This window comes from Sciurus carolinensis, chromosome 6, assembly GCF_902686445.1.
Source record: "Sciurus carolinensis chromosome 6, mSciCar1.2, whole genome shotgun sequence".
NCBI lineage: Eukaryota > Metazoa > Chordata > Mammalia > Rodentia > Sciuridae > Sciurus > Sciurus carolinensis.
In genome coordinates, this window is record NC_062218.1 from 37,225,704 (window position 1) to 37,248,718 (window position 23,015).

At 41.7% G+C, this 23,015-nt stretch overlaps 1 protein-coding gene and 1 pseudogene across 1 annotated transcript; one reads left to right on the forward strand and one right to left on the reverse strand.

Moving 5' to 3' along the window:
- Positions 1-9,424: 9,424 nt before the first annotated feature.
- On the forward strand, positions 9,425-9,958 carry LOC124986305 (annexin-2 receptor-like). Its single transcript, XM_047554734.1, has one exon. The coding sequence runs from the start codon at positions 9,425-9,427 to the stop codon at positions 9,956-9,958; it is 534 nt and encodes a 177-aa protein (XP_047410690.1).
- A 7,999-nt stretch (positions 9,959-17,957) lies between these two features.
- LOC124986306 (ubiquitin-conjugating enzyme E2 G1-like) lies at positions 17,958-18,855 on the reverse strand (annotated as a pseudogene).
- Between the last annotated feature and the right edge of the window lie 4,160 nt (positions 18,856-23,015).

Below are 23,015 nucleotides of genomic sequence, written 5' to 3' on the forward strand. Positions count from 1 at the left end.
TCCTAAATAGTGTACCATGTAAGCAGTAATTGTGTGGTTATTAGTAATCATTCCTAACCAATGTACCATGTAAATGTAATTGTGTGGTTATTAGTAATCATTCTTTAGTTTGTACCTAGGTGACCCACTCCCCACTCCCTCCTTTGTTTATGATCTCATGATGTTAATGTGTAATTTCGAATCATAGCAACAGACACTTATGATTAATGTAATTTTTGGTATAAGAACCCCTACAACCCTGTGATCGGGGCTGTATTCCCAATAGCCATTTTTGGGACCTTGTGTGAAACAGTCATCCGGCTGGCTTAAGAAAGACTCTCAAATTTGAACTTCTCAGTTGGTATCGGTCTGATCTTAAGTTGTGCCCCATAACACTTTGAAGTTGTCAGAAGCATACATTATTTAGCATCTTATAGGACCACAGCCCACTCTGTTTAATGATCCTTTTACCTTCAATGTCAAAAACTCTGCATTATCATTAACTTCAGCATATACAGAGTGCTTACCTTTGCCAGGTATTATGAAAATAGTACCAAGTATGGCATGTTCTCTCTCAAATGTGGAAATTTTTAGAAACATTTATTGAATGTAGAATATTCATTATCACGGACTGTGAGGAGGTGAGGAGAAGGTGGAAGAGGAGTGGATGTGACAATGCACTCTGTATATATGAAGACATAACATGAATCCCTTCAATATGTACAGTTAATATGTATCAAAATTAAATTAAGTGTAAAAGCATTACATATATAAATATGTATTAAACTGATTTTTTCTCTCCTATGGGAGCAGGTACAGAATTCTGCAGTCCAAGAGCTTCACCTGGACCAGGGTTGGGGGTAAATTTCCCACCTTGGGAAAGCCTTGAGCAGGCAAGAACCCAATCCATTTACCTGAGGGCTGCTGAGCAGGAGTTTAAAAGGCACAGAAATGACTTTCATTACAGATGGGATTGGAGACCTCTGTCTAAGCACCTGTCTGGTCTTGGCAGTCCCAAGGCCTGTGGTTCTGGTCCCTGTTGATCAGTGGATACAAAGGTACAGAAGGGAAGAAGAGCCTGCTGGAGGCAAGTGTGCCCCACCCCCACCCCAGGGGCATTCCCACAGTCTCCTCCTGCTTTCTTGGTCTCTGAAACCCATTTCTGTTTCAGATGCACTGCCCCATGCTGCCAGCCCCACACAGGAGCCCTGCAGATTGGCACCTTCCTTCCTTGGGTTGGAGAGGCAGAGTGTGGAGTGGTGGCCAGATTGTGAACCTGGAATATGCAGCTCCAGCAGCGGCTTGGTACAGGGACACATTCCTTTGTGTGTCCTTCATTTTCTAGAACTTCAAGAAGTTTTGCAAATTAAAGCAGCCTCATTTGGTCTATAATGACAATGAGATAAGTCTTATGGGTGTTATGGATTGTGAGGGAATATTTCTCAGTGACATTTATCCTCTCTTCAAATAAAGAAAAAGATAGTCATTTCATGAATTTATTTAGTTGTAAAGCAGGAGAGCAAAATAGTCAGTGAATGGTAAAACGAAAGCCCCCCACTCCTTTTGTCCATTTGCCTTAGATTAAGCTCTGACCTTTCCCTTGCCATTCTCAACTTAACCTGTTACCAGCACCAGCTTCTACCAGGGGCCCAGGCTACAATCCTGTCCTTGTCTTTCAGGATCACCACACCTATCCTGGAAAGTACATTATATGTGATGGAACATTGAGATTTCCCCCTTCATCTGGTTTTATTTAGAGTGAGAAAACTGGAGGGAAAAGTGAAAGGCAGGTGATGGAACATGAGAAAAGCTCTTCTCTTAAGAAGGAAGGAACTTAATTTTGATTGTCAGTTGAAATGTTCAAATAAGTGGACTCATTTTCCTGCCATAGAGATGTGAAAAGACAAAGACTCTTGATCTCTCATTATTTAGTATTGTTTTGAGAATTATGAAAAGATATTTTAGAAAATAGAAATTTCTAACACCATAAAGTAGGAGATAGTAATTACTAATAAAGTGTATTTATTAATCACTAAAGGCCACTGAAATTAAAATGATGTTACTGAGATGTAAAAGTATTTTTCTCTGCCTAAAATAAAGTTTTATTTCCCAACATCATCAAAACCACAGTGTATATTCAAACATTGAAAGGGCAGATGCTGGAGATCCTTGCTGCTGAAGACAAGTATATCTGACTGATCCAAAGCAGAAATCCAGGAGCTTAGAGCTTTGTTTATACTTCCCTGTCTAATGGCACATTCAAATTACACGTCTTCATACCTCACCATGCAAAGTTCTTCTCTTCCCCTCTTTTCACTGGCCAACAGCAGGGTTTGGTTTGTGAAAGGAAAATAGAAAAGGCTTTCTTTGCCTTCCCTCTACCTGCCCTTTTGGCCTGGGATGATGTGGGCTAAGATTTTTAATCTACTGGCTACCGGGCAGTGTTTGCTGCTTCGTGGGTTTCACCTGAGGGCTGGTTAGAACTGCGCTCTCAGGCTCCACCCAGACCTGTTGAATCACAATCTCCTGTTAACGTATGAGCAGGTGATTCCTTTTTACATTAGAGTTTGAGGAGTACTCTACAAATCGGCTCCTGGGAGTTCGGAAACAATTTTACAAAGGTGTGGCATCCTGGCTGCACCGCCCAGAAGGAGGATTCTGCCAGGCACAGAGCATTCCCTGCTCAGCAGCTGCCCAACTGCACTAAGGATTGGGGCCAGCTGAAGCCCCTGCCACCTGCTGGAGAGACTGTCTTCTCAGGTTACTGTAACTGAGATTACAAGAGACTCCGGAGGCGGTGGGAGACCAGGACCACATCTAAGGCCCAGGAAAGCTGTGTTTCTCATGCCCAAGCACAAAGGCAGTTGAGGAAATATCTCCTCCCAGTTCAGCCACCACAACCACGTGGTACAGAAGAACTTCAGGGCCAACTCCTACAAATGCTCAGCATAGTGTTGGGAGGGCGGGCTTCCTCCCCACCTTCAGAGTGTGCAGCCTACTGCAGGTTTCTACCTGGGACCCTCTTCCTTCTCTCCCTGTCGCCTTGTCTCTCAATTCTGAGTGTCAGAGCAGTTACTCATTTGTTATTGGGGATTATTATGGGAACAAATGTCCATGATATTTTATACACAAATTGGAATCGTTTGTTTCTTCTGGTCAGATATATTGAAAATTTGAATCTGGAGGCAGAGAGATGTTTGTGAAAAAATAGAAAATTTTAGTATGAACAAATGTCAGTTGTTTGTTTTTGGTGGTACTTGTCCTCATTGGGAATATCAAAAATTTTTTGTAGTTTTTCTACTTTTATGATGCTAATATATTTTATTCTTTTAAAGCTTGCCAGTACAAAGCTAACAAAATTGGTTGACATATCATCTTTAATCTTTGATAAATGCTGAAGTAAAATATTCCAGTATAAAGGAAAAGAGAAAATAGTTAGCTGGTAGATATTTGGCCAAGTCTCATGCCCAGTTTTGTAGGATGAATCTGCTCCATGCTGGCACACAGAGCAAGCTGAACTCTGCTCATATTAATGTTTGAAAGTGTTGTTTAGTGATGAAGCATGTTAAAAGAGGTGGGAGCTATTAGCTTACATCTCTTTCTCTTCTCCAGAAATAAAGTAGTTGAGAGCTTTGATTTATTAAAGACATTTAAAGACAACAGATATATGCAAGGAGATACTGCTTATTCTAGGTGATCCTGTACCTTTGGTGATTGAGAGTTACTTGCAATTGAAGTTCTTCATTGGTTTTCCCTGCACTGACATCTTAACAATGCACTTAGAACACAGGCTAACTGCCTCTAACTCCTGTGGAAGCAATCAGCTGCCACACAGATTAAATTTTTCCAGGAAACAGTCTAACTACCAGAAATGATCTGATATGCAGGATCTCAAAACAGTACTGTTATTGACCCTGTGCCTGTCTCATCCTTAGGAGATAATCTCGAGAGCTCTGTTTCATGTCTCAGCTATAAAGAGTCCATGGTATTCCACTGAGTCCTGTAACTTGCCATTTATGTCTGCCTTGTCCACAATTTAAAATCCTCTATCTCTTCTGATGTCCATGGTTTGTTTCCTTCCTTACTTCCTCCCTCCTTTCCTTCCTTTTTTCATTTTTTCTTTCTTCTTCTTTCCCTTTTAATTTTTGTCATGACTATCTTTCCTCTTTATTCCCTTATTTCTCATTATTATCCCTACCCTTGTCACCCCTCCCCCCACTCATACAAAAGCCTGGTTCTGATCAGATAGATGATCAGTCATCATGAACATTAGGTTACTTTACACTTAACCAGCTACCATGGGGAACAAGAGTTGGATGTGTCCTGCATTGTCTTTTGACTTTAACTTGGTTTTCCCTCACAAACATAAGCTCTGCAAAAGGGGGAACAACTCTTCAATTCTCTTTATGATACATCTATCTTACAATTTCACACTGGGTAGGTTACCACTCACATTCCCTAAATATTTGAATTAAAGTGACTTGGTTACATCGAAAACTGTCTGGTCAAGGAAAGCTATGCTTGCCTGCACTCCCATTTTTGTGAAGAGAATGCCTGAAACACAGGAGGAAGAATCCACTAGAATGCAGTTTCTCCAAGCACATGACATGAGCAAAAGCAATCAGCTTTCAGCAGAAACACACATTAAATTAAAATTTATTAGTCATTTAGGTCATATTTATGATTATATAAATAATGATAATACAATGATCACAGTTTATTTTCTGCTTTGAACTGCTTATCACTTATGAGTGAATTTTCTCAGGGAAGTTTTCATACTTTACGTTGTTGCTTTCTTTCCAGTTCACAGATGAAATGTGAAGACTATAGATGTTGGATCACCTGCTGAACGTCACACATGTAGTGTTGATAGAATGGAACTTAAAATTGTGAAATTTTGGACCCTTGACACTGATCTCTCTTTATCAGAGGTGTTCACCAAAATTCCCAAACTATTTTAATGTCAATATTTATTAAACACAGAAAAACAAAAATAAAAATCAAATAAAAATTGGAGTTTAGGAAAAAATTCAGGAATTACAACTGAACCCATCACATATGAAAGCTCCATTATACTCTCTCTCTCTCTTTCATCTTGGAGACCAGGGTAGTCACAAGCAAACAGGGGGAAGACATATACAGATGACCAACCTCTCAGTCTCAAGCAGAGTTGCCATGAGAATCAAGGAATGGAGGCCTACACAAGTCATGAAGGATATGAGTCATTTTTCTGTGGTGGCAGGGAGTTCTGGGGATTTGCTTAACCACTGAGCTATATTCCCAGTCCTTTCTATGTTAATTTTGGAGACAGGGTCTTACTAAGTTGTTTAGGGCCTCCCTAATTTGCTGAGACTGGCTTTGAACTTGAGATCATCCTGTCTCAGCCTCCTGAGTCCCTGGCATAACAGGCATACACTACCACACCAGGCATAGATATTTTTGTAAAGGAACAAACTTCTAAATCTCTCCTAGAGTCCAAGCCCCTTTATGTACAGATTGCCACATTTTCTTTGGTTACTTTTTTTTTTTTTTTTTTGGTTACTTTTAATTTCTTTGGTTACTTTTTTGACCATGGTCTTGATGACCCAAACCATGGCCTCCCACAAAGCTCTTCCCCTGAACTATCCAGTCCTCCTTTCTTCTTACCTTCTCTCTCATTTTGTGTGTGTGTCCATGCGTGTCTGTGAAGGGAACCCGCGATATTTATTTATTGTACCTGGAATGGAATCGAAACTGTTTAACCTCTGAGCCACATCCTCAGTTTTTCTTTCTTTCTTTTTTTTTTTTTTTCAGACCCTGTCTCCAAAATTGCTTAGAGCCAAACTAGGTTGCTGAGAATGGCTTAACTTGCAATCCTATGTCCTCAACCTCCCCCTGGAAAAATCTCTCTCTCTGTTTGTCTCTCTCTGGCTCTCTTTCTCTCTCTCTCTGTTTTTTTTTTTTTTTTTGTTTTTTTTTTTTTTGTTTGTTTGTTTGTTTTGTTTTGTTTTCTCTCTCTCCCTCTCTCTTCTTGGAGACCAGATTAGTCATGTGTGAGTTATTGCAACTGGGGTGGGGGTCCTGGGATTTTAAAAATCCTTTAAACCTATGAATAAACAAATCAATTTAACTGAATATGCACAGCCAATGATTGGATTTGCCCTTAATATCACCAGATTCTGTCTTCTGCAGAAATGTGCCCCTGAGGTCATATCTCCATTCCATTCCACACCCTACACTTGAGGTGAGGAGGAGCCCAGGAGAGTATAAATTCTCGGGGAAGGGGTCTCTGAAGACTTTTCCTTCTCTGAGAGGCTGCAGCTATGGAGAAGCATTTGCCCTGCTGTTTGCGGGAGGCCTGGGATGGTGGAGAAGAGGCTTCAGGGCCCCAGGCGCTGCCAGCCCTGAAGGAAGCAGATTTTGGGCCCTGGCCGCTGCCTTTTTATCCCAGGCTGGGCCTTCTTTCTTGGGATCGCCAGGACTCAAACCCTGAAATTCTCCTTAGACCCTGCGGGTTTCTCAGCGGGGCCTGCCCGCTCCACGGTCCCAGATTGAACCGGAAATTGAGAAAAGGCACAGAGCCTCCTGCCTGCCCAGGAGCCACGCACCAGACCCAGGAGGAGCCCCGGGCACCACCAGCAAAGGCGCATGCCTCTGAGAAACCCGGCCGACCAGCGCCCAGGCTTCCCCCTTGGACCCAGGCACCCCGAGATTGCCCACGCTCTTTCGTGCGACGCCCTCCGCGGGGGCCAAGAGCCACCACCCGAGCTCCACAGGATGCAGCCTGAGCTTACCACCAACTCGCACTGACTTTAGACCTCAGGGTTCTGGACTCTTCGCCGCACGTCTTTGACTTGAGAGCCCCGAAGTCTGTGCCAACACCCTGCAGTGGACGATCCTCTGTAAAGAAAGGATGTTACAAAAACGCCTCTAAATTTAGTAATCCTCTGAGAAGTTCATGCCTTCTTAGATATTTGTGATTTTTATTGTTCCTTGTAAAATAAAATTGTAGAAAAAATTGTTTTTCACTCGTGTGTGTGTTTTGGAGACTGGGAAAGGAAGGGCAGGTTGGCTGGATGGCAGGGTTGGTTCTGCTCGGGTGACTTTCCTTGGCTGGAGATGGGCGGGCTGGTGGGATCCCGTTTGCACAGCGGGCATATGTGGCTCTCCCTTGCCTGCTAACCCTGCTGGGTAGAAATATTGGTAAATATTAATTACAAGTATTCTCAAACATATTCCACTTCTGTCATTTTTCTGGGACCATTCACAGATGAATCCCAGAGCTGTCTCAACCTTTGGACCCTTCCCTCCAATTCCTACAGTGAATTCCCAAAGTCTGATTTTTACACCTTTCATAGGCCACAGGGAGATAGTTTACTTTCTCACAGTCAGAAAGAATTTTTCCAGGAAAGGGAAAACATGCAAACGACGTGTACTCCCAGAGGAACTGATGACCCAGGTGTGTGTTAGAGATGTTGATGTGCCTTTATGGAAGTACTTCAATTTTCTGTTTTCTTTTCATTTTTATTATTTTTTTTAAGTTGAACAGTAGAAATGAAATCAGTAAGAACTGGTAATGAAGGACAGTTCCTAATTTAATACTTCAGTTCACACTCAACTTTTTCCAGCATCAATTGCAAAATACTGAATCTATTTACAGAAACATGAAATATTGGTAGAATTTAAATATTCCTTGACTTCACACACTGACAGTTCTCTATAAAGCCATTTCAAATATTCACTAGTAGAATTAGCAGAAGAGTTCTACAATTCTTTATCCCCCTTCCTCTTCATTTTTGAACGAGATTGACAGTAATTGGCATTGCTTCTCTAAATGTTTCATAGAATTCACTGATGAAGCCATTATGCCAGGAGCTTGCAATTAGCAGGATTCCCCCAATCCCAGTGGTGGACACTGAACCCAGGGAGGGCCTCCTACAAGTGCTCTGTACCACTGAGTTACATCCCCACTCTCGACTTCTTTCTGTTTAGTGATTTAATCTCGTGGTTGTTGGTGTGCCCTAGTTTTCTTGTTGATTCAGTCTTGGTAGTCCTTGTTAATTGTAGAATTCACAGGTATAAACGGGTCCCTGTAAGATTAGTTTGAATTGTCAACTTAATTGGATTAAGAGAATCAATGCTGAAGAGGCTTCTGGGTGTGGCAATGAGGGTGTGTCTAGGATTGATTGGTTGTGGGATGGACAACCGAAGTGGAGCCCCTCCCTAAGCTAGAGAGCACCGTCCAATGGGATGGTGGCTTGGATGGAATAAAGTTTGGACGAAGGAGGAAGAAGCAGAGGGAAGCCTAATTCTTCTTGAGTGAATTCATGAGAGCTGCTGTGATCCCCTGAGGATACAAGACTCTAGCTTCTTTCCTCTTCCCAGCTGGACTCTACCAGTGATTCTCCAGGCAGTTTCCAGCAGCCTTCCATCTTGAACTAGGGCATCACCTTTGATCCCTCGAGTTGTCTGGGTCTTCAGTCTCTTGAACTGTGCAGGCCCTGGTTCCTCCAGCTCTCCAGTCTGTAGACCGCCATTGTGGACTATCCACCTTCTGGTAGGGTAAGTCAATCTAATAAATCCCTTTTTTATCATCATACTTCCTGTTGATTCTGTTTCTCTACAGAACCCTGACTAATACACCTCTCTTGTTACTGTTCCTGCTTCATCCCATACATTTTAGTACAGTGTGTTTTCACTGTTATCTATGTATTTTCTACTTTTCATTGTACTGTTTTCATTAGAAAAATTGTTTGAAATGTTTTTTGCTTTCTACAAATTTGTGAATTTCACTTTTCTTTTTCATTATTTTCTAACATCATCCCATTTTGTGTAGGAGACACTGAGCTATATTTAAAAAAAATTTTTTTTAAATCTCCACTATGAGGATGATACATTTCATGAAGGATTATGGCCTAGTCTACTCCCAAGAGCCCTGAGTCCTCTTCTTATCACATTGGGAGTTAGTTTGTCAAGATATGAATTGGAAGGAGGAGGGTATGAGGTGATAGATCAGATTATAGCTCCAGCTCTGAAACCCAAAACTCATTTCCATTTTTAAATTGCTTTTTGGAAGTATTCCTAAGTACACTACCAGTCAGGCAGAGTTCAAGGAGGAAAAGAGTAACAACCAAACCGTGCTGTGAGTATCTAGGAATTTTGCTGCCTTCCCCTGCTAAAGTCAGAAGAAAAATGTCTCTTTTTCAGCGACTTGTATGGAGCAAGAGTGCCTCCCAACTACAGAGACTAAGGGATGATTGGGTTTGTTGTTGTCTTCATTGATGTTAATCTCATTCATTGAAATTGTGATGCAATTTCCTTTTAGGATTAAAGTCAACACCACCCAGGTTCCCAGTCTGTGGTTAGAAACTCCCAGGAGGCAAGAGGAATATAAAAACACAAAGACAGGGGCCCTTTAAGTCCTACACAGGTACTTGGTGGTACCTGGTGTGAGTCTGAAGACACCATGGGGGAGCCCTTTCCCTGCTATGTGTCAGGGTCCTGGGATTCCGCAGACCAGGGGCCAGCGACCTCTAGGCCTCCAGCCCTGAGCTCCATATATCCTGGGCCCTGGCCGCTGCCCTTCTTTATCCACCCGGATGATATCGCCTATGACAGCCAAGACTTCAACTGCGACCTGCTTGGCACACTCCGGGTGCGTCTTCGTTGGGATTGGTCGGGAAAAGGTGACTTTCCCAGAGCACACAGCACCTTACACCAGGACACAGTGCCGCCAGTTCTCGACCGCGCGTCCGTGATCCAGAAGAAGCCCCAGGCGCGCCCAGGAAAGTCAGGGGTCTCGAAGGTGCCCCGCCATCGCCCACCTGCCCGGGCTCCCTTGGCCTGTTCCCCGCGCATCAGTGACGGATATCTGGAGCCCAAGACCTCTGATGGTAGTGCAGCTTGTAAAACTTGTCTTCCTCCTGCCCCCGCCCGCCGCCCAGGCACCAGTCAAGGCTGCTGGGAGTGGATTCGGAGCCTTGTGCGCAGGAGTCCCTGAGGCTACGTGAGTCTGCAACCTCAGGAGCGCTGAGATTTCCGCTGCAACCCTTGGTTGGACCAGTCTTTTGGAAGAGATCACGTAGCAGTAATGCTTGTGCCTTTGCTAGTACACCAGGAAAGTTTCCCTGCAGAACTTTTGTTCATTTATCTTTTGTCACTCAATAAAATTGTGCCCATATGAGAACTTCTTGGGTGTAGTGTACTCCAGTGGGGGATGTTGTGGAAAGAGGAGACTCAGGCCTGGGGGCGGGGATGACAGATCCTTAGGTCAGGATCTAAGAGGGTCTAGTGTGGATCTAAAAGGGCCCTCCCTCATTGTTCTTGCTTTGCTTATTGGCAGGGTGGGGTGGTGGCATCTGCTGGGTACAGGTGGGTAGCCAGGGCACCGGTGTAGTGGGTGTTTTCATGTGCAGTGGCTCCAGGCAGACACATGGCAGCCTTGAGAACCCAGCTGTAGAAATGCTCTCACTGGGCCACCATGTCATCTGTTAATCCGAGTTTATTTCAGGGGTACTCCTGTCACATATCCATGCACTAACTGCCACCTCTGCCTGTCTTCCTTTTAAACTCACCTACAACCTTCTGTTTCTTGGGACTCAGAGTCTGCCCAGGCAGTTAGGATTCAAAGGAGTCAAAAGACCAGAGTAGAAGATCAAGTCCAGCCAGCAGAAGCCAGGGAAGCCTCCCAGTCTGGGTCACAGCTGCTAGTACACCCTTGACTGCACTCACAGTGAGGCCTTTCCACCCACACCTGCAGCTGAACCTCCACACTCTGGGCCTAGGTATTGACCCATTGGGATAGATCCTTCAGAAGCCTCCACCCATGAGCATCCTGCCACCAGGGGCCCTCCAAGGAAGTTGCCCTAGGGTGGCCATCCTGGACCTTCATTTCCTAGTGTCTTTAAAAGTTTTGACTAGAAATCATCATACTTTGGTTTTTGACAACCTTACAAGATCCATCCAGTACTTTCAGATTATAAACTACATCTCCAGTACATTTGAGTGCTTGCTTTGGGACATGATCTAATGAAATTGCCAAAACTTGCCTGAATTTGTAATCTTCTTGTCTCAGCTTCCTGGGTTGCTGGGATTACAAGCCTCTGCTTCCATGACCTGTATTGTGTGATTTATCTTTACAATTAATTGCCATGCAGGGATTTGCATAACTGTTTCTCAGTGATATGTTACAAAATATCAAACTTCAAAATAAATCACTTCTCCAAAGGCAAATGGACATTTGTTCTTCTAAGTAGATGCAAGGCCTCTCCTCTTGCAAAGGGAGAAAGATTGGGAGGAATTCACCTCCAAGATGGGGAAGAAGAAGGGAAGGCTTGGACAGAAGGCATGACAGTCAAAAACTAGTCATCAGACATAAGATATCCCAGCTTCAAATGAGCTCCTGCATTGGAGGAAGAACCTAAGGTCAGAAAAATGAACATTGAAGCAAAGGAATGTATAATTCTCTCTCAGAAATTACAAAGATCTTTCCAATTGATTATACCCACCAATAGCAAAGGTATACCATTGCAGCTGAATACACTGGGGTTATCACTCATCATACAACAGTTAGAAAGAACATACTATAGGTTTGGCTTATGCTTATGCTTGTGCTTGTTGATTTTAGGGAGAATGTAAGGAAGAAGGGCTGTTTGCTCTGCACTGACTGCTGTGAGGATTTTTGGGTGATTCTATAATTAATACTTTGGGCCTTGGTGGGGGCAGCACATTGTAAGAGCACTTCCGTGGGTGAGTATCTGTGTTCAATCCACTGCACTGCAAGAAACAAAAAAGAGAATGCATTCTGTGATTGGTTTCTGGAAGACTGAAAGGCTCAGTTTCTGGAAAGATGAAATATTTTCTGGAAATATTAAAGATTAGGCCAAGGTTGGGCTGCCCCTGTAAAGATTATTAAGAAGCAGCAGCAATCACTGATAATAGGGAATATTTGGTCATTTTTGTGGTTAGGACAATACTCAGAATATTGTCTGTGTTCACAAGTGATCATACAGTTGTCTTATATTCATGTCGACCCATCATAGGCACCAAGGGGTCTTTGTGATGTTGATGTTCTGTGAAATTATTTATATTCAAGAGAGAGCACCAAGGGCTAGCTCCTTGAGCATAGCTGGTTAGAGCCCAACTCATGGATCTCATGGATGCTTTTCTCCTTCTCAGTTGGTCTGCTATTAAGTTTTCGAAGTTAAGCCTTTGTGTACACATTAGAGAATGAAATCATTTTGTGTCTGAAGTAGTAAAAATAACATGTTGTGGTTGGTGGGACAAATGTAGTATCTTTTCAATGTACCAGGAGCCTGTGAGAACTTTCAAACTAAAGAAAGACTCACAGCTTCATGGGTAGGGAAGAAAATTGAAAGTAAAAAGGTGAGGTCAGGGAAGTGTGGTCATAAAAGCGACAAAAGTGGAATGGAGCTCAATGCTTCATGTTCCTAGAGTGAAAATGGAACAAAATTTTTGCTCTAGTTAAATGAATGAAAAAGAACAATTACATAAAGTAATTGTAATGAATATATGGCAAACTATTCTGCTATGCTAGACTGTGATAAGGTCTTCTAATATATAACTCTGGGAAGAAAGTGGATTCAATCAGTTGTAAAATTATAGCATCAGTTTGACTAAGAAGGAAAGTGAGGCATGACTTTCATTACCATTAGAAATTTTACACCCTGAGAATGAAGGAGCTTAGTTTTGAGTTAACACATGATATAGTAGTTTCCTAGGTTTTTAATTCCAGGTATAAATGTTTAGTTCCTTGCATTACCATTTATGTTTGTATTTGTACTTTCTATTGGTCTCAGGGTTGAAATTTCACCCTAATTTCTTTGCATGTAGTCTCAACCTGGCATTCTTGCTTCATATTAAAGGGTTTTCTTCTTTCCTTCCTTTCCTTTTTTTTTTTTTTTTTTTTTTTTTTTCAGATACTGCATACACCTTTGAGAGATTCCAAGCTCCAGGATTAGTTCTGTGACTTCTATTGCAATGCAGCTCCAATACTTGTGTCCTCCTGGGTCTTTAGGTAGATTTTTCTTCCTGAATCTTTTCTTCTGCTACATTTGCTCCTCTTTGTATGCAGTGATTTCCTCCCCAACCAAGCTTTCATCCAATTCTAACTTCTGATATCTTCTTAAAACTATAAGAGTATTTTTCCTAGAGTAGGAAAGTAATGATGCTTGGGGACAGTGTGAATCTGGAATCTGGAAAGGAGAATTCAGATTACACTGGGTATCCAGAGTTCTTAACTGCTATGGTCCAAGTAGAACCCTAAAGAGATGTTATGAGGTCAAAAATTTGAAATCATAATTGAAGATTCAGCAAGTGAACAGATTGGCATGAGTAGTAGGGGAGAAAAACTTGGATGTGAACAAAGTAAAAAGTAAACACAAATCCTGGAAACTTACTGCATTTGAAAGTACTAATTATCAATAATTAGATATTAACAAAGTCATTTACCCAAAATGAATGAGAGAAGTGCTGAAAATTATAAAATTTTTTTCAAATTCCCGAATACACACACATAATACTAAGAGCTTCTTCAGTAGGAAAGAGAAGCCTAGGCTTACTAACATTAGACACAAGGAAATTAAAGGAAAGAGATACATGTTTAAATGTCTTCTTAGAAAGTGTTAAGAACTTTCATTACAGGGTCCAGTGATGTAGGTCAGCAGAAGAGCACATACCTAGCATGTATGAGTCCCTGGATTTGATTCCTACTATATAAAAAGGAAGAAGGAATTTTTGTTATAACTCGTGTTTTCAAAATGTTGGCAGAACAGAGATTCCTCAATACTGGTGGTTTGAATCAGTTTGGTGGGACCCCTGAACATGCAACGTAGCTATGTGTACTAACAACTTTAAATATACTGTTTAGATAAAGAAATTTCACTTTCAGGAATTTATTCCACAGATTCATTCTCAGAAACAAGAAATTCTATTAAGGAAAAAATAGTGTTCTTTCACAGTACAAGATAAAACTGATCTACTCAGAAATAAGGCGACCCTTAGAAACCAAAATGGAATAGATTGTATTGAGGTTCTAGGACATAAGATATATCCTTATAATTCCACTTCTAAGAGGCAGAGAGCATGAAGGATATTACATATACGTACATGCTTATGGTAGTAAAATGTGGCTCCCTGTTGAAGTAGAATCATGTAGATTATAATTCTCTAAACAAAGTTAATGATACTACACAATTTTTAGGTTTAGGGTAGGAGATTTAACCAGAGAAATATTTTATAAAATCAATTCTCTTTTAATCTCATTTTCCACTTTCATTTCTTTTATCTGTCCTGGAAATTATTCTAGTGAAATGAAATTTAAGTAAGGAATTTTTAAGCAAGATATTTGTGGAGTCACAAAAACTACAAAAGTAGAATGAGATTTTAGTTTGCAACATGGATTCAAATAATATCAAAGATAAGTAAAGTAAGAAATTTATTAAATTATGAAATGGATGCAAAATATTATAGATTATTAAAAATCAAGCTTTTAAATAATACATAGATTAGTTAAGACAAGTAAAGGTGTCATAGTATAGTTCAGTGTAGGTGAAGTAGGAGATACCTCCTTCTCTTCCTGGCACATTTGCCAGCTCAGACCACAGCACTTGGCCTCCCCCTGGGCTACTTGTCACAGGCTGAACTTTCCTCAGCTCAGGGAATTGGAATAGAACCTGAGGCCATCTGCACCTTGCAGGCACCCACCATGACTCTTGGCCCTTAGACACACTTGTGCCTTTAGGACTCGCTCCTGTACTAAAACCCCAATCAATACACTAAATTTCAATATTATATACTTCCACTATAGTTTCAAGATAATGTTATCATTATATATCAGATGTTATATTACGCATGAGAGTTAAGTTTTCTCTTCCAGCTTTAAAAGAAATTAAAACAATTTTGTAGGTCCCTAAATTATATTATAACCCTAGGCACTTTGCCTAATTGATGGGTCACCTGCCTTGCCTGGTATCCTAGTGATTTCTGGTAGCAGCAGCTGGGGCTCCATCTCTTGAGGAGCCAAATTATGAACCCACTCCAAAGCAGAATTCACTTGACTTGGCTGCATAGCTAAGATTCAACTTTTTTTTCCAGTCTCTACATCATCATTTATTGATTTATAGAGCACCCACCACATGAGTAAGGTACTTTACAATACAGCAAACATCACAACCCAACTAACATAGTTATATACAATCAACAAATTACAGAACTAAAAAAACAAACATAAAACCCTGGAATGAAGCAATATTATGTCAAATTTCAAAAATGCTGAGAAGTGGCTGTACAAAAAAGTTCCACTAACTAGAAACCTGATGTGCAAAGATAAACAGGCATCACAATCTGAGAGAGGCAGATTTGTAAAGGGTGAGTGAGCATATAAAATAAAATTCACAACTGGGAATGAAGGCCATTAAGGATACTGTGACATCCAAGTGATCACAGAAACAATGGAATGACCTCACAAACATATTACCTTATTGTGACCAGAAAATCAACTGCATATGAATTTTAAACTCAAAGAATCCAGAAAGCCACTGAGATCATCCTTTCCATTATGAACACAGGCTAAAATCTACATGCTTCTCAAAAACTTGGGATAAATTTAGTAAAGAGCCAACAATTTTACACCCCAAGAACTTTTCAGATATTGATGATTGGCACAAGGATGGGGATGGGGCAGATCCTTTTCCTAAAGCAGAGAAGAATCACACTAGTGATAAGGCACTGGTGGGACAAAAGCCACCTATTTCAGTGTCACCCAAGTAATTTAGATATCAAACGTAGAGGCATTTAAATTCACCTTGTCAGATGAACAGTGGGAAAGGCACAGAGGACATCTCTGACAGAGGAAAAGGAGTCCTCCATCTATCAAGACCTGTGTTTCAGTGTGTAGCATGGTGAGGGCACATAGTGGGACCAAATGTGAGGAAGACAGGTACTCACTCCTGCCTCTCCCACTCTCTACCTCTAGCCCAAAGAACCACCCAGTTATACCAAAGTAACTGCATTAAAGTGGCACTTAAAGTTTTGTTCAGAAATAGTTGTCCCTGAGTTACTAAGTCATGCACTGCTTACTGAGCATACAAATCCCAGGATTTAACTCACCAGATTGCTAGTGGGAATTCTTGCAATTTAAGAGCAAAATTCCAAATCTGCAAGCAGCTCCATGTAGGTAATTTCTGATTTAAGTGTAAAGAAGATTGCATTCCATGTCTTTGGTAGGAGTGTAGACTAGCTAGCACTTTGGGGCAATAATTTTTACAGAGTTGCTGGGAAAGAAATGAAGTCACAAAAATCTTGAAGAAAATTGGGCTCCAATGAATCAATTCAATTTTCACAGTCACTGAACATTTATGGGTTTTTAATAATGTTTGTGGGTTTCTACAATGCTTGAGTGGAGAACAGACTGGGATTTATAAAAATCACTCTTCACTGGGACTATATCTTCAACCATTTTACCTCTACTTTTTAAAAAAATGACAAATTTGGTAGAGGTCTGGGTTTTTGACAGGAATCCTTTCTCTCTACTGCCAAAGCATTTCTCCAAATCCCACAGACCAGGGATGCACTAATTCTCACTGATTCTCACAATCATACACCAGGCCCCAACTGGTACTGTCTCAAGTTCTGTTCCTTACATTCCAAAGACTACTCACTCCTGACCACACAATAAACAGAGAGGAGCCTAGGACCATCTAACAGTGCACATAATCATTTCACCAGTTACTGAAGTTTAGAAAATTATATGATATGACATATACTTATGCTCAAACATTAATCAAATCCACGTGTCCTATGTCACTGACAGAATCTGTATGTCAAGGAGCAAAGCATTTACCTCTGAAATGCTTGTACATTCACCTAAGAATCCAGATAGAACCCAATACTTACACTGCCACGGCCACGTGATTTTCAAGCATGAAGTTGGTTTGTGTAAGGAATCAACCTGAGATTTTTCTGAACTACACTTCTCTGGCATTCAGTATCATAACCTTCATTCAATACAACAAAAGCCAACAACTTGACAATTATTGGAAAAATTATATTTTGGAAGAACTCACTACATAAGGTGACAGAATTCCAAAATGAAATTACTTGAAAATATACATAACAATTTCTTTGTACAATAGGTGAGAAAAATCTCTAGTATTGAAGAATAGAGACAAAGAAATATGAAGGACTAAGGAGAAGGGTATGAAGGCAAATAGCACACTTAATAGCAAACCAAGAAGTAGAAAGCTTGTAGTTGTGCATGTTTGTGTAACCAAACTTAACATTAGTCAACTGAAGGGCAAAAATAAAATCAGAATTTTGTATTATTTTGGGCAAATTTCAGAAAGTTGAATTTAGAACCAACTTTTCTTTTTTTCTTTCAAATTCTTGGGGGTAATGTCTAGGTTCAAGAGCTCTCAACAACTAGAAAATTTTATTGCTACATCCAATCCAAGAGATGGGTGCAACTAGAATACAAAAAGGACAAAGCATCTCGTGATGACCACTCCTCTGAAGTCATCATTAAAAATCAATAATTGCTTATTAAGTATTTTCATATTTGAACTAAATTATCTGAGGACTTTCTGGCAAAAGAGATAGAAGTAAAGGGGAGTGTCAAAGCAAAGAAGATACAAAAGTTTAGTAAGTGAAAAAGGTTTAATGAAGTCTGAATGGTTCAGAGGAAATTAAATGGAAACTTTTAATCCTAATTGCTTTTCATCTGACAGGCTTTAAGGAGTCTTTTTAAACTGAGAAGAAACAATGAATAGAGAAAGAAAACCTGCTAAAATCTTTTAGAATTTACACGATTCTTATTCTACAAGAAAGTGTTACTTGGTACAAGAGGTATTTGTGGGTGTATGTGAACAGTGTATACATTATCTGGATCGTGTTGTGCTATGTACACATCTTACGATTCTTCCTGAAGGTTAGAACAGTTCATTAGACTTCAAAATGGGTAATCATCTGTAAGTTGGCACTTGTTAGGCTCTTGTCGGCATTGATAACTGGCATGTTTTACTGCAGCCACTGTCCAGGCAGTGTTCTGCAACTCGCTGCAACAGAAGTCCAGCAATAGGTGGGTAGAGTGCAGGAAAAATAGTGCCACGTTTCTCAACTGAAGACCCTGAAGTAAGTGAATCTACTAGCTGCTGGGTAAATGTCACCCAAATAGTCCCTTGGCTTTATCTTACACAGCGGGCAACTTTCCTTGTAATTCTCCATTTCCGCCTTCCCTGCATTCTTTCGCGAAGCAACATTAGCAGGTGAATCTCCGTTAGGGTCTGCCGCACAGAAATGCCACTAATCATGATGGTTTCCACTTGTGGATAGGAAGCCAGCGTTCCTGTTTTTTCTGAATCATACTTATCCTCTCCGGGCTTATGAGGCATAGATGTGCAAACATCACCATTTTTATCACCATTTGGGTGCCAGATTTCTGTATCGAATTTCATTTTAGGAGGCCGGAGGGGATCATCTTTAGCCTTAAAAACACCACTAAGTGTGTCTGGAGGACCAATAATAAGGACTTCCCATCACAGAGATCATTGTCCTCTATTAAACCTGCCGAAAAGCCTTCCGCTGGAGTTTGTTGAGTTCTGCCACCTGTCTTCGCAGTAGCAGCGCTGACCGCAGCTCCGTCGTCCTCCCGGCCAAGGGCCCGTGCTGGCGCCGGGGCTTCCGACAGGCTGGGGACAGGCTCTGGGGGCGGCTGGAGCTGGGTGTACTGGGGAACACGGACGCGGCGACGGGATCGCGGAAGCCAAGGGAGGCCGGGCTGGGGCAGCGAGAGCGGCGGGTCAGCTCAGCTCTGCTCCTTTCCCAAAGCATCACGCCCACAAGGTTGGGGTACCCCGGCAGCCGCGGCGCGCACTGCGACATTGCTCGCTGGCTTCCCTCCTTCAACGTGTCGGTCGTCCCCGCCCGCTAAGATTCAACTTTGTGAAGGAGTCTATATACACTTTTGTGTACGTTCTTAGGCTACAGTGATAATAAGTACCCCTCCCTGGATCATTCTGAGAAAACCGTGCCAATGCAATCCAAGCTGGCTTCTCTGTCCAACATGTCACACAGAGATTTCTTCATGAATCAGTTTCAATTCAAGATCATGAGACACTTGATTGTACCATATAGAAAACGAATGTGAATATAATCTCCGAGGAGAGTCATGTCCTAAAATTAAAAAAAAGTGCAATTCATCTCAATGTAAGATTCGGAAAGAGTTAAGATTGTGAAAGTCAGCCAGCTCTGTGTACTACCTGTGTGCAATTGTCCATAGTCATTCCCTATAATGTCTGTAATCCCAGCTACTCAGGACGCTGAGGCAGGAGGATCGCAAGTTCCAACCTAGCCTCAGTAATTTAATGAGAACACAAGCAATTTAGACTCTCAAAATGTAACAACAGCTGAGACTGTAGCTCATTGCTGAAGTGATCCAGGTTCAATCCCCAGTATAAAGAAAAAAACAAAAAGAAAAGCAAAACACACACACACACATTTAAATGTAAGTTTTTCTTTCCTTTCTTTTTTCATTTTCTATAATTTTATATTGCCAGCATTACTTTTTATCATGTACTATGCTATGTATTTCTTCCCATCATTTTCAATAGTGAAAGCACAAGTTGTATAAAGACTTTCCGAGATTTCTAATTTTGTCCTATGCATTTTTTTGCAAATGTAACCAAAGGAAAGTACATTGTTACAAAGTTCATTATTTTGGTAGGCATTGCATGTGCATGTGAAAACAGTGGAACTTCCTCCATAAGTGAAAAGATGTCTTTTTCTGCAAGGATATTTGTGAAAATAAAATTTCTCAACGTCTAGAATGTTTGAGTAACTGCATACGTGGTCATGATTCATTGTGGGTTTTTTTTTTTTTTTTTTTCTCTTGTTTGTGCTGGGGATTTAATCCAGGGTCCCATGATGGTAAACAAGGCCTCTATAACTTAGCTACATCTACGTTTTTAATTTTTTAATTGTTAATATTATTTATTTTATTTTTTTAGACAGGAACTCACTAATTTGCTGTGACTGGCCGAGAACTTATTATCCTCCTCCCTCAGACTCCCAAATTCCTGGAACCTGTGCCACTATACTAGCCTCCTGCCTTTCTTTATTGTGAGGACTAATCCTGTAGTTGTCCCCAAAGTTGAAGAAAATCAGTGGGGAAAGGGAGAGGAAGAAAAGTTGACTTAGTCTTTAGGTCTTTAGAAGTAAGGATGATCACATCAGATTCCTTTCTCCATATTTGAAGTACAAAAACATGTCAACTCCTCTTTAGCCCTCTATTGCCATTCCCTGCCACAGATAATTGACACTCAATTAAACTAATGAGAAGAACAAAGCAAACACAGGTCGGATCCCACCTTTCAGTAAGACCTAGCACCTAAGTTCCTTTAAATGCAAATCCTCTCAATCTAAAACCTAGTGGATTTCAGTGAACAGGAAAGTTAAAAAGTCAATGTCCATGCTCATGCAGGCATTTACTTCCCTTTAAGCTCAGTCCAGGGTATAGGAGTTTAGTTTTTTATTTTTTAAGACAGGATCTTGCTATGACCTCAAACCCTGGGCTCAAGCAATCCTCATATTTCAGACTCCTGGGTAGGTTGGACTACCATTAGTACACATCATGGCACCCTGATCATAGTTTGCTGAAACAAGGTGAGCAAACTGACATTTGCCATGTGACTCCACCCACAAGCCTTCAGTTTTGGTGGATCTTGAAGTACAATCTATGGAGTTTATTACACTGGACACAGCCCACCAGGGAGGGATGCTGTAACTGCCTGGACATGTCTGGGCTAGAACTCGTGTCTTGGATCCTGAGTTGTCAACTTACAAGGTGCAAGACTAGAGATTTTATCATGCTTTCCTTCCGTAGTTAATGTAAACTGCAGACCATTGAAAGCAGATGTACATATGTATGTGTGTGTGTGTATGTATACGTGTATATTCTGGTTCTCTCCTCACCTCTGGAATGTCACTTCAGCAAGTGGTCACCCACCTACACATTCTGTTAGTACTCTGCCCTCATATCTCCAAAGACCCTCTGGTCTTCCGCCCACAGCTCTGATCTAGGTACTTGTCTCCTTTCTTCCCCAACCCACCTATCCAGCTTCCCACCCTGACTCACTCAATTCCACAAGCAGAGAATAAAGAAATGGCTTTAATCATCATGAAAATTTCAACCAGATTAGAAACTATCTACAAGAAGAGTTCCTTCACATATAAATTACATGGAGAGTTTTTCTTATTTGAGAACCTTTATCTCATTCAGGAGAGAAAGTACAAAATAAGGGATGATCACCACAGCCGAGACTTCAAGGCTCCTAGGCATGCAGGGCACAGTCCCAGTGCATGAGTCCACAGGGACAGTATGAGGGTCCCCACTGGAGTCTTTCAGGCTCCTTCCAGGGCACTGGCTGAAGGGCATCATGCTGCAAGGCGTCCGCAAGGCTGGGGTGCCTTTCCTTTCTGGGTGCCTCCGCGACGTAAGCCTCGGTTTTCAGCAGCTTCCGGGGACGACCTGGGCTCCAGGCACTGGCACCTCCCGGTAGGTTCAGGGCCCAGTGGGCGCTCCTGAAGGTAGCGCTTGCCTCCTCCCGAGGTGACTGGAGCTCCTGCGCGGTTTCAGCCACTGGCTCCTGGTCGCCTGCGTCTGGACCGCGTTCCTGGCCCCTCTCAACTCCCTGCTCCTGTGGAAGGACACATCCTGTTAATGCACCACCTCACTTCCCCAAAGACAGCTCCCTGCTCTGAGCAAGCCCAGGGAGGCAGTTGGCTTACCAGAAAACTCACCTCTCCGCAGCACTGGAGGCACTGGCAGGAGGGGCGGCTCAGTGCGGGGAAATTATCCAGCGCCCAGGCCCACGCCTGTTCTGGGTTCAGGCCTGGTGGCATGTGGGGCTCTGGACATGCCCTCCTGGGAGTCAGCGATCCCGAGGATGAGAGTCGAATCGCCATAGCTCAGCTTCCCTACCAGGCCAAGGTGTGTACCTGGTCTAGGAAAAGGAGCAAATGACCCAGACTCGTGTGGACTGCACCTTTTTATAGTGTTCTGTCTTGTGGGTGACGTCAGAAGCCATAGTCCAAGTGTGTGGGATGGGCCTTCATTTGCATCACAAATTGATTAAAGAACCTGATAGGATTAAGGTGCACCTGGTTTCATTCCTGAACCCTGTTGAAATTCCTTGGTTTTGATTTACCCAGTGAAAGGAAGAATGGGTGGGTGGGGTTAGGATAGGAGGAAGACTCCAGAACCTGGCAGTTTCAATTCACTTTTAAAAATCTCTTCCTATTTCAGATAAACATACACAAATTAGCTGGATGAATTGCCCTAGGCCTGATGCTGGGGAGGCTGAGGCAGGAGGATCTCCATTTCAAAACAAACCTCAGCAAAAGCCAGGTGCTAAGCAACCCAGTGAGACTCTGTCTCTAAATACAAAAATAAATAAATAAATAAATAAAAATAAAATAAAAATAACAAATGGGGCTCAGTATGTAACTCTGTGGTCCAGTACTCCTGGTTAAACTCTGGTATCACAGGCCCCCCCCCCAAAAAAAAACCCATATATTTAATTACTGTGTCAAATTCAGCAGTGCCCCTCCCTCCACTTTTTTTTTTTTTTTTTTTTTTTTGGTTATGGTGGTACTGGTCTTTGAACCTGAGGCTTTACATCTTAGCTACATCTTCAGCAGCTTTTATTTTCTGTCAGCCTGAGTTGCTTGGATTGCCCAAATGGGTCACTGGACCCACCTAATTCTCCCCATATCTGCTAAGAATGTCTGCTTTCAGAGACCAGACTCAGGTGCCAGATCATAGTCTTAAGACCACAGGCTAGTTCATCCTGGAGCTGGATGGAGAAGCTAAGTTTGTTGAGAAAAGGAGAGTCCTATTGGTTACTTAGACTTGTAATTTTTCTAATCTATGTTTAGATTTTCTGCATCAAAGGGGCATCTGAATTTGCAATGATTTTTCTGTCTAAAGGGCAAATGAATGCTGTTAATGTCACATTATCCATAGTGTTTTTTTCAGGATCCCT

Coding starts and splice junctions, on each gene's coding strand:
- LOC124986305 (XM_047554734.1), top strand. CDS start 9,425: ATGGGGGAGCCCTTTCCCTGCTATGTGTCAGGGTCCTGGGATTCCGCA.